The sequence below is a fragment of the Salvelinus namaycush genome, chromosome 35 (assembly GCF_016432855.1).
Source record: "Salvelinus namaycush isolate Seneca chromosome 35, SaNama_1.0, whole genome shotgun sequence".
NCBI classification, from domain to species: Eukaryota; Metazoa; Chordata; class Actinopteri; order Salmoniformes; family Salmonidae; genus Salvelinus; species Salvelinus namaycush.
The window spans coordinates 33,114,514-33,126,978 of record NC_052341.1 but is presented as its reverse complement, the minus strand read 5'-3'; the positions used below and the strand labels follow the sequence as shown (position 1 = coordinate 33,126,978).

The 12,465-nt window shown below is 42.3% G+C and overlaps 1 protein-coding gene across 1 annotated transcript in view; it reads right to left on the bottom strand.

Annotated features, from left to right (window-relative positions):
* The window catches only part of LOC120029320 (TANK-binding kinase 1-binding protein 1-like), a 64,681-nt gene extending 61,816 nt beyond the window's left edge, over window positions 1–2,865 (bottom strand). Inside the window, exon 1 of the mRNA XM_038974541.1 lies at window positions 2,638–2,865. Coding sequence (XP_038830469.1) covers window positions 2,638–2,865 — 228 coding nt within the window. The remainder of the gene's footprint in view (window positions 1–2,637) is intronic.
* Window positions 2,866–12,465: the final 9,600 nt, after the last annotated feature.

The window sequence follows — 12,465 nt, the reverse complement described above, 5'->3', positions numbered from 1 at the left end:
CTTGGGATATGTGTCATCGGACATCGTGGATCCGAATCCAATAACTCCAAACTCTCTTCTCATGGGGCGGCCAAACTCATCACTACAACAGGTGGTCTACCCAGAGTCTGAACTGCTCAGTCTCAAAAAATGGAGACACAGCCAGGTTCTAGCCGACCATTTCTGGCACTGCTTCACACGCAACTACTTACCTGCACTTCAAGGCCGCCATAAGTGGCACAAGGATAAGGAAGACCTTGTAGTTCGGACGGTTATGATGATCGTGTATGATCAGTCTCCTAGGGCACTCTGGCAAGTTGGAACTATCAAGTAAGTTATCCCTGGAGCAGACGGGGAAATGAGGACAGCAGAGATCCAAGTTAAGGACAGAACCTACGTCAGGCATGTTGCTCGACTCATCCAGCTGCTCACCCTTCCTCAAGAAGCTACTGACCCTTAGCTGGCTTGTCAGTTGAAGCAGATATGTATAACCCATTTGCGTGTGGCTGTAAAAACGGCCAGCTCATCTCTTTTCCGAGACCCCAACTTTCTTTTGGTTTTCCTATTGGAATAAGGTCACGCCAATCATTATAATTTTATTAGCCTATCAGCATCCTTTTTTCCCGGGACTTAGCATAATACCCGACCAGGCAGGGCCTCAGGCAGTCTGTAGTTTGCATTCTGATGACCAACCTGTTTTTCTCTCCTGCTTATTCTACTGCCTTAGAAGAAATTGCTTTTCTTTTTGATGTTTATTGTGCGTGCATCTAAATGTAAGTGCCAAAATCCTGATGTCTTGTTGTTTGGAGCTAAATAGTGTCTGTTATAAATATGTACCATTTGTGTAAACTTGCTAGCTAGCTAGCTAGCTTCCGTACTCCCGCTAGCATTAGCATTGTCATCCGGAATGCATGACTATTTAGCATGCTTATTAACGATTCGCGATTTGGTTGTAGATCGCTCATGCTTATTATGTTTTATAATGTGTAGATATTTCTACATTGCTCTATTGTTCTTTGTGCATCTAGCATGTGTTTGAGTCCACATAGTCTGTTTAAATGTTGACATGCAAATAGGCACATTTTCCCATACTGTGCTATAGCCTAAGTTCTCCTCTTTTCTTTACAGAACCACAATTAGTATCAGAGAGAGTGGTGTTGTATGTGTGTGTGTGTGGATCTTCATTAAACCCTTGAACTGGAACTACTGCTTCCTCGTGTTCTGAACGGAACACAATGTGGTGTTGCTACCGGCCAAAAATCCAGCACCTACATTTTTTATTCCTTTTTATTGGTCCTTTGAATTCATAAACAACCCATATTTTTCAGTATTCCTACAACTGTTGTATTCGGCACATGTGACAAATAACATTTGATTTGATTTGACTTCACACAAAGACGGAACAACACACGTTATATAATATAACCAGAAATCACAAGATTGTTTCTATCGTAATGCATATCTCTCTTTTGGAGTGCCTAAATTTGACTGACTTAAATCATCCAATGATATTGATGTTAGGACCAAACAAACATTTTCCATTTAGAGAAACATCTCTTTCTACTTAGACTGAATTAGCAGAGTGTGTTGTAGCTCTGGAAGGAACTCTTCAGGGCCACACAGTCCTCACACTGTGAGGCACCAGCTACTCTAAACTCTCTACTTGTCAGCCACCTTACTCTTAGCCAGTCTTAAAGTTGGAGAAAATGTTCCAACATTTTCATATCTGCTACTCAGATTCAGACCATTTATTCAATTTTGGAAAGACCAATCGCATTATCTTGCATGCGAACTGGCCAGCTATAAAATTGTCTCTTTTTCTGTCACAAGAGACAAAATTCAGTACTAACAAAATCAATACATTCGTTTTTTACGTGATTCAAACTGAACAAACTGTTCCTTTGATAAATAATTTATAACCATTCCACTGAAATGCAACCTAGTGGCAAAGCCTTGAGTGCCAGCTGCTCTGTTATGGACAGGTGTGTTAGTGAGTGACTGAGCGTACACACATCTGGGGAGGCAGTACAGACAAAACAAGCAATCTGGAGGCCCGATGGCACTCTCTTCATCACCCTCCCTCTCTCTTCTTCTCTTTCTCTCTCTCATGCCCTTCTTTTTCTTTTTCTCCCTCATTTGCACTCTCTGTCCTTTGTCATTCAGCCATCGCACTTCTCCCTCTCTCTCTCTCTTCCCTTCCTCCATCCCTCTCTCTCTCCCTCAACTGCTCTCTCTCCTCTTTCATCTCATCTGCAGCGTTCTCGCCCACATTACAGTCACCCTGCCAGGTGGGACAGCTCAGAGAGTTAATCTGCTGCACCAGCTGTGTCCCTCTACACCACTACTCTGCTACTCCATGCACGTAGAGAGCATGGGTGGCACATCACTGACTCAGCACAATACCACCACTGATGAGATACAGAGACCCTCATCCCTCACACACAACATGCAACAGCGTTAGTCGTCAATATAGGGAATATGGAAGCTAGATTAGCCAGTAAGTGAGACTTATTCCACTCCTCTAACTTCTATTCCAGGAGTTTTTCCTTCCCAGAAAAATCTCAGAGCTCTCTCTAACTAGAGTTTAGATTATTTCCTGGTCAAGTCACATGGTCAGGATCAGGAAAAGCTCATATGCCAATCGGCTCTTAGCCCTACCTTGATCTCGTACATCTTGAGCTTCCTCTTGATGCCACTGTTCTCTCTCTCCAGGCCCGCGAGCCGTGTCTTGATGTCCTGGTAGGCGGTGATGAGGGCGTAGTGGGAGACGGAGTACATATCATCAGGGAGGGATGAGGAGGACCAGCCCACGTCGCCACAGCTGTCCTCCTTCAAGCCCTCGCCACCTCCCAGTAGCCTCAGCTCACCACCGAATAGAGATTCCATTGCTCAGAGCCTCAACCTGTCAGGATAGAATGAGACAGAGAGAGAGAGAGAGAGAGAGAGAGAGAGAGAGAGAGAGATGATTAGTATGAAGATACATTATGTAGAAACACTATGTGTGGTGTGGGGCCAAGAGATTTTTTCCTGACCATATTTCCTGGAAAGGAACAACTCTGGGCCCTAGTTATAGTCTGTGAAAAGGGTACGTGTCTCAGTCTTAACTTCTTATGGCTGCAGGGGCAGTATTGAGTAGCTTGGATGAAAGGTGCACAGAGGTGCCCATAGTAAACTGCCTGCTCCTCAGTCCCAGTTCCTAATATATGCATATTATTATTCGTTTGGGTAGAAAACACTCTGAAGTTTCTAAAACTGTTTGAATGATGTCTGTGAGTATAACAGAACTCATATTGCAGGCAAAAACCTGAGAGAGAATTCAAACAGGAAGTGGGAATTCTGAGAATGGTCGATTTTCAACCAAGGTCCTATTGAATTCACAGCAAGATATGGATGAGTTTGCACTTCCTACGGCTTCCACTAGATGTCAACAGTCTGTAGAACCTTGTCTGAGGCCTCTACTATGAAGGGGGGGCGAATGAGAGGGGAATTAGTCAGGTCTGCCATGACCTGACCATGCTCTGACCATGCGCGTTCACATGAGAGGGAGCTCTGTTCCATCGCTCATCTGAAGTCAATGTAATTCTCCGGTTGGAACGTTATTCAAGATTTATGTTAAAAACATTCTAAAGATTGATTCAATACACCGTTTGACATGTTTCTACTGACTGTTACGGAACTTTTGGACATTTCGTCAGCTTTTAGTGAACACGCTTCCTGACGTTGGATTTGTTTACCAAACAAGCTAACAAAAATAGCTATTTGAACATAAATGATGGACATTACCGAACAAAACGAACATTTGTTGTGGAAGTGGGAGTCCATTCCGACGAAGATCAGCAAAGTTAAGTGAAGATTTATAATGCTTTTTGTGAGTTTTGTTGACTGCACAATTTGGCGGGTAACTGTATGGCTTGCTTTTGTGGCTGAACGCTGTTTTCAGATTATTGAATATTGTGTTTTACCGTAAAGCTTTTTGAAATCTGACACAGCGGTTGCATTAAGAACAAGTGTATCTTTAATTCTATGTAAAACATGTATCTTTCATCAAAGTTTATGATGAGTATTTATGTTATTTGACGTGGCTCTGCAATTTCTCCGGATATTTTGGAGGCATTTCTGAACATGGCGCCAATGTAAACTGAGGTTTTTGGATATAAATATGAACTTTATCGAACAAAACATATATGCATTGTGTAACATGAAGTCCTATGAGTGTCATCTGATGAAGATCATCAAAGGTTAGTGATTAATTTTATCTCTATTTCTGCTTTTTGTGACTCCTGTCTTTGGCTGGAAAAATGTCTGCGTTTGTCTGTGATTTTGCGGTGACCTAACATAATCGTTTGTGGTGCTTTCGCTGAAAAGCCTATTTGAAATCGGACACTTTGGTGGGATTAACAATAAGATTACCTTTAAAATGGTATAAAATACATGTATGTTTGAGGAATTTTAATTATGAGATTTCTGTTGTTTGAATTTGGCGCCCTGCACTTTCACTGGCTGTTGTCATATCATCCCGTTAACGGGATTGCAGCCATAAGATTAAGGGCAATTGTGCAGCAGGAGGCAAAACAATATTTTCCCATAATGCCCCTTCATCCTGGCATATGCTTCAAAAGATATTAAAGTTAGGGGAGTTAGTGTCCTTGCCTGTTTTTGATCGACAACACTGTTTGTGATAGCTGCAGTTGTTTCTAATATTCAATTGTATCCGTAACTTGTGACACTTTGTCTTTGTGTGTATTTTGTATTTTTTTGTAATATTTCTATTTCCCTGTTTTGCCTTCTTGCCAGGTCGCCCTCGCAAAATAGTTTTTTAACCTCAATGGGAACTACCTGGTTATATAAAGGTAAAAAATAATAATAATAATTAAGTTCAAGGTGTAGAATCTGGTGCAGGTTTATTAAATAAAAGGTGCTACAAAATTAAGGTGGGCAAAATATTTACAAAAACCCTCACAAAAGTACAAAAACACAACAACAAAAGAAGAAAACACTGAAAGGGTCCATAAAGGATCTGAGCACCCTCCCCATGAGCAATGCTAACACTAGCAAAAACTACAAACTTTACCTAAACATACACTACCGTTCAAAAGTTTGAGGTCACTTAAAAATGTCCTTGTTTTTTAAATAAAAGCAAATTGCCAAGAAACTGAAGATCTCGTACAACTCTGTGTACTAATCCCTTCACAGAATAGCGTAAACTGGCTCTAACCAGAATAGAAAGAGGAGTGGGAGGCCCCTGTGCACAATTGAGCAAGAGGACAAGTACATTAGAGTGTCTAGTTTGAAGAACAGAAGCCTCACAAGTCCTCAACTGGCACCTTCATTAAATAGTCCCCGCAAAACATCAGTCTCAACGTCAACAGTGAAGAGGCGAATCTGGGATGCTGGCATAGGCAGAGTACCTCTGTCCAGTGGCTGTGTTCTTTTGCCCATCTTAATCTTTTATTTTTATTGGCGAGTCTTAGATATGGCTTTTTCTTTGCAACTCTGCCTAGAAGGCCAGCACACCAGAATTCCTGGCACCACTCCGCCAGGGCCCTTACCTCCTCCCTGTAGGCTGTCTCGTTATTGTTGGTAATGAGGCCTACAGCTGTTGTGTAGTCTGCAAACTTGATGATTGAGTTGGAGGCATGCATGGTCACGCAGTCATTGGTGAACAGGGAGTACAGGAGGGGGCTGAGCAAGCACACTTGTGGGGCCCCTGTGTTGAAGATCAGCGTAGTGGAGGTGTTGTTTCCTACCTTCACCACCTGAGGGCAGGCGTCAGGAAGTCCAGGACCCAGTTATACAGGGCAGGGTTCAGACCCAGGGCCCCGAGCTAAATGATGAGCTTGGAAGATACTATGGTGTTGAAGAATAAGCTATAGTCAATGAACAGCATTCTTCCATAGGTATTCCTCTTGTCCAGATGGGATAGGGCAGTGTGCAGTGCAATGGCGATTGCATCGTCTGTGGATCTATTGGGGTGGTATGCAAATTAAATGGGTCTAGGGTGTTAGGTAAGGTAGAGGTAATAAGATCCTTAACTAGCTTCTCAAAGAACTTTATGATGACAGAAGTTAGTGCTGTGGGGCGATAGTCATTTCGTTCAGTTACCTTTGCTTTCTTGGGTACAGGAACAAGAGTTGAGATCTTGAAGCAAGTGGGGACAGCAGACTGGGATAGGGAGAGATTGAATATGTCTGTAAACACTCCAGCCAGCTGGTCTGTGCATTCTCTGAGGACGCATCTAGGGATGCCGTCTGGGCCTGCAGCCTTACAAGGGTTAACACGTTTAAATGTATTACATACGTCGGCCACGGTAAACGAGAGCCCGCAGTCCTTGGGAGCGGGCCACGCCGGTGGCACTGTGTTATCCTCAAAGCGGGTGAAGGAGGTGTTTAGCTTGTCCGGGAGCAAGACGTCGATGTCCGCAACATGGCTGGTTTTCCCTTTGTAATCCGTGATTGTCTGTAGTCCCTGCCACATACATCTCATGTCTGAGCCGTTGAATTGCGACTGTTTGATTGTGTTACGGAGGGAATAACTGCACTGTTTGTATTCAACCATATTCCCAATCACCTTGCCATATTTAACCTGTTTGGGCTGCAGGGGCAGTATTGAGTAGCCGGATAAAAGGTGCCCATTTCAAACGGCCTCGTACTCAATTCTTGCTCGTACAATATGCATATTATTATTACTATTGGATAGAAAACACTCTCTAGTTTCTAAAACCGTTTGAATTATATCTGTGAGTAAAACAGAACTCCTTTTGCAGCAAACTTCCTGACAGGAAGTGGAAAATCTGAAATCGATGCACTGTTCTAGGGCCTGCCTATTAAAGTCCTTGATATTTATTAGTTTAGATGCACTTCATACGTCTTCCACTAGATGTCGACAGGGAGTGAGAGAAGAAATGGAGTGTGTAACTTGATCTGGGGTCGCATAATAGCTTTCGGCATGACGTGTCACCAGTTTCCTGTTTTCTGGAGAGCGCGTGAAGGGACCTGGATTTGCTTTCTGATAAGCTGTCGTTATGGACGACTAATATCTCCGGCTTTGATTTTATTTGATACATGTGACAATATCATCGTAAAGTATGTTTTTTCAATATAGTTTCATCAGATTATTGAAATTTTTTCGGGAGTTTTGCCGTGTTCCGTTCTCTGAGTTTGTTGACGATGGAGAGATTCGCGCCACTTGGCAAGTGTGCTTGCTAAATCGAGAGGGAAAAAGGCCGTTCTAAAACCAAACAACGATTGTTCTGGACAAAGGACCCCTTGTACAACATTCTGATGGAAGATCAGCAAAAGTAGGACCCATTTTATGATGTTATTTCATATATCTGTCGTACATGTGAACTAGTAGTTTGCGGCCAGGTTTTGGGCACGCTCTCGCCATAACGTAAACTGCATATCGTAATGAAGTTATTTTTAGAATTCTAACACGGCGATTGCATTAAGAACTAGTGTATCTATCATTTCCTATACAACATGTATTTTTTAGTTATGTTTATGAATAGTTATTTGGTCAGAATATGTGTGTCAGAAAAAGTGTCAGAAAAATATCCGGACGTTGTGGGAAAAAGATGCTACGTTAGCACAATGTATAACCACTGATTTCAGCTCTAAATATGCACATTTTCGAACAAAACATAAGTGTATGTATAACCTGATGTTATAGGACTGTCATCTGATGAAGCTTATCAAGGTTAGTCAAAAATTATATATCTTTTGCTGGTTTGTTACGATCGCTAACTTTTGCTGCTGGGGAATGGCTTGTGTTTCTGGCTATTGTGGTAAGCTAATATAATGCTATATTGTGTTTTCGCTGTAAAACACTTAAGAAATCGGAAATATTGGCTGGAATCACAAGATGCCTGTCTTTCATTTGCTGTACACCATGTATTTTTCAGAAATGTTTTATGATGAGTATTTAGGTATTTGACGTTGGTGTCTGTAATTACTCTGGCTGCTTCGGTGCCATTTCTGACGGTAGCTGTGATGGTAACTGCAATGTAAAACTGATTTATAGCTCAAATATGCACATTTTTCGAACAAAACATAGATTTATTGAATAACATGTTATAAGACTGTCATCTGATGAAGTTGTTTCTTGGTTAGTTTGGTTGGTTCTTGGTTAGTTAGGTTGGCTTTGTGCATGCTACCTGTGCTGTGAAAAATGTCTGTCCTTTTTTGTATTTGGTGGTGAGCTAACATAAATATACGTGGTGTTTTCGCTGTAAAACATTTTAAAAATCGGACATGTTGGCTGGATTCACAAGATGTTTATCTTTCATATGCTGTATTGGACTTGTTAATGTGTGAAAGTTAAATATTTCTAAAAATATTCGGAAAAATGAGGAAGTAAGAGCAGTCTGAATGAGTGGACCCTAAAGTGTCACAGAGCTTTTTCATGCACGAGACCGAGAGAGTGCCTTTCTTGTTGACCTTTTATATTGATGACGTTATTGTCCAGTTGAAATATTCTCGATTATTTAGGCTAAAAACAACCTGAGGATTGAATATAAACATCGTTTGACATGTTTCTATGAACTTTACGGATACAATTTGGATATTTTGTCTGCCTGTTTTGACTGCGTTTGAGCCTGTGGATTACTGAAGAAAACCCGCGAACAAAACGGAGGTTTTTGGATATAAAGAGACTTTATCGAACAAAAGGAACATTTATTGAGTAAATGAATGTCTGCTGAGTGCAACCATATGAAGATCATAAAAGGTAAGGGATTCAGTTTATCTCTATTTCTGACTTGTGTAACTCTTCTACTTGGCTGGTTACTGTTTGTAATGATTTGTCTGCTGGGCTATGTTCTCAAATAATCGTAAGGTATGCTTTCGCCGTAAAGCATTTTTAAAAATCTGACACCGTGGTTGGATTCACAAGAAGTTCATCTTTAAACCTATGTAAAATATATTTTGTTTTCTGAATTTTTATAAATTGTATTTCTGTATTTGAATTTGGCATCCAGCAGTTTCACTGGCTGTTGAAGAGGTGGGACGCTAACGTCTCACGTACCCAAGAGAGGTTAAGGTTCGGTTTAAGGTTAGGTTTAAAATCCGATTTTATGACTTTGTGGCTGTGCCAGCTAGTGACCACTCTGCAAAGCTGCCTCCAGTACATGAGTCATTCCAATAAATGCCAACCTGCAACACAAACTGGCAGAAGCTGAATTGACATAAATAGGGAACTTCATGCAGAATGTCTGTGTAACACCTGGTCTAGTATCCACTAATTATACAAAGAATACTCATGTTACAGTAACATTCATAACTGGACCATTTGGCTGCTCTCAAATCATGACTCCATGCATTCAGCGTCCTGTCGAAGACATTGCTAAAATGTCATTAAGGCTAATGCAACTCCTTGCATGTCTATAAACTCTCTCTAACATGCTGACCACACCGCCTGCGCGAGGGTTGCAAAATGAATTTACACATACATGCTATTAAATCACTGCTCGCGCGGGTCAACGAGCGTCCGCGTAGCCAGGTGCTAATATTATTTTTTTTAACTTGGTTCTATTTGTGACGCTTGACGCGCTGCAAGTCTTGTCTCTCCCATCTCCTCATTGGTTTTTAGGAGCTATGGTTGTGTCACGGACGTGTGGAGAGACGGACCAAGGCGCAGCGTGCTCTGAGTTCCACATATTTTAGTGAAACTTTTAATAAAACAAATAAAGAAACAACGAAACGTAACATAAGTGGTGCAACTAGCACACACACAAACAATATCCCACAAAACACAGGTGGGAAAAAGGCTACCTAAATATGATCCCCAATTAGAGGAAACGATTACCAGCTGCCTCTAATTGGGAACCATACCAAGCACACCAACATAAAAATATGAAAACTAGAACACCCCCTTAGTCACGCTCTGACCTCAACACCATAGAGAACCAAGGGCTCTCTATGGTCAGTGCGTGACAGGTAGAAAATTACAAGATTATGTTATAGTACTGTTTTTGAATCAAATAGCTTTGATGACTACTCTCTTATCTGTGTCTGTGGGACTGAGTTGGGCCTCTGGGGCTTGGTGCTGGAAATTGATTTATGATGGCTTGGTGATAAAACTTACAGCCTGCATTCCATTGAATGAGTTGGTATTTGTATACTGTGAGGTACCAGGGAGAAGATGTCTCTGGTGTGGACGACTGATTGGAGGAACCTTGTCTTTGGGGCCAACCCCCTGATTTCTATACAATTAGAACAGTCTTCACAGCAAATGTTATCTGGCTGGGGGGTTACTTCTTTCTCACATACAAAACCTCACCTTTGACCCATTCCACACATCTGTTCTTTGTCACATACTCAGAAGGATGTGCTTAGTCTATAAAGGTTGCAACCCAACTCTGCTCATTGTGCTCTCAACAATCCCCTCCCGAGGTGGCTTTTGACGGCTCCATTACTGCAGTAATGTTGTTGTGAAGAAATCTAAAAGTCTCTCTCCTTTGGTTAGAATTATTTCCACAACAGAGCATATACCCATGTGGAGGATTGAAAGATGAACTGAGGTCCACACTCCAGTCCAGTTGTTGGTGGTAATGCACCTTAAAGTTGGTTGCCAACCGCCATATAAAGTCCAAAGAACGAGAAGAAGCCTGAAGGAGGAGCGATTACTAGAAACTAACTCGGTTTACCCTTTTATCTGTGGATTAATTGTCAGAGTAGAGGATCTTGTGCATTTCAGGTAAAATAACAACCCAATGTTTATATCCCCAACACAAATTAGCTAGCAACAGCAAGCTAGCTAGATAAATTGTCCTACATGTTTAATGCTTTTCGACCTGTCCCCAAATTAATAAAGTTGGTTCAGAGTTCCTTTTGATATTTCATCCTGCGTGTCCTGATCACGTCTGGTGTGGGTGGACAAAATCAACATGTGCGCGAGCGGTCTGGTCAGCATGTAATGGGAACATCCAGACTCTTCTGGCATAGACACTGTCAAATATTCAGTGAGGGAAAGGGAAGTGAGAGGCATAGAAGTCAATGACGAGTAGACAAGCCGCCTCACCACAGTATGTCATGATATTGTACCATTTGCCCTAGACATCCTATGCGAACACTCTAGGCTAGCCTCATGCTCTGTGCTAGCTAGCCAAGCTAACTGACCACATGCTAATTCACAGTGACCAGCCCTCAGTCCCCTCACATTCCACCATGACTTTGGGCAGTTAGTTGTCATGGGAAGATGAATTGCACCAATGATGATATCAACACCTTCTATTTATTTCACTGCACAAGCATCACATTGCTACATAGGCCTACAGAGAAGGATGTGTAATCCAATCATTTCAAACAAACAGTAGGCAAGAGAGTGTGGGCATAACCAATGCGAGACCAAATAGAAATGTCCATTGAGGTTTTCAGAAATCAAGTCTTTGGTGTACTGTATATATACTACTTAACAAGAATAGTATAACTGGCAGTGGATACTGTAGTCCATTTGGCTTGTAATAGAGGTGCGCAAAATGTTGTAGTGCTGCTTGCTTCCTGACTCAGGTTTTGCACACTGAGCTAGGTTGATCATTCTATCTGCTTTACTGCTGTATCCCTTGTGTTGCCATTAAATAGCCTAAGCCAAGTTATTTTTCTAGCTGGCCTTCGGAGTTAACGCAGAAGCACACCCACACGGACACAGACACACATACTGACAGACAGGTTCCCACACACAGACTCACGGCAAACACACAGACGCACGCACACATGCACACAGACCTTGGAGAGCAAACAGAACATTTGCACAGCAGCATCCTAGTCTACTTGCTACTGCTTGGACATGGATATTGACATCGATGTGTGCGTGTGTGTGTATGAGCGATATCAAACTCTCTACACACTTTCAATATAAACACAGCCGGTGTCTTCAAACCTGGCTGTTCCATATGGTCCTATCCTTATTACTAGCCTGATAGGCTACACTTGACTGTTTTTTTGGCTGTCCCTGTAGGTGTAGGAGTACCCTTTTCACCCAACAAAGGACCCTTTATGAACCATCTACCTGGAACGGAACGGCAACATTCCTTTCACAGCAGGCGGTGCTACACCTGGGGTTCCAACACCTTCCGATAAAGACCTACGCTGATCAATAGCCAAAGCCATGACCACAGACTCCCTCCGGAATAAAACAAAGCACAGGGAGACAGAGCATCCATCTTGTCCGTTCTGAATTTATGGCAGTGTAGAGACTGAGAATTTACCACAGACTGGCCATTCTCTGGCTGCTGCCTCCTCAGCTAGCTAGCTACCCTCCTCACCCCTTACATCTCTCTCTCTCTCTCTCTCTCTCTCTCTCTCTCTCTCTCTCTCTCTCTCTCTCTCTCTCTCTCTCTCTCTCTCTCTCTCTCTCTCTCTCTCTCTCTCTCTCTCTCTCTCTCTCTCTCTCTCTCTCTCTCTCTCTCTCTCTCTCTCTCTCTCTCTCTCTCTCTCTCTCTCTCTCTCTCTCTCGGGCTCATTTGCTGGTACTCTGGTTGGAGCCCTGGTG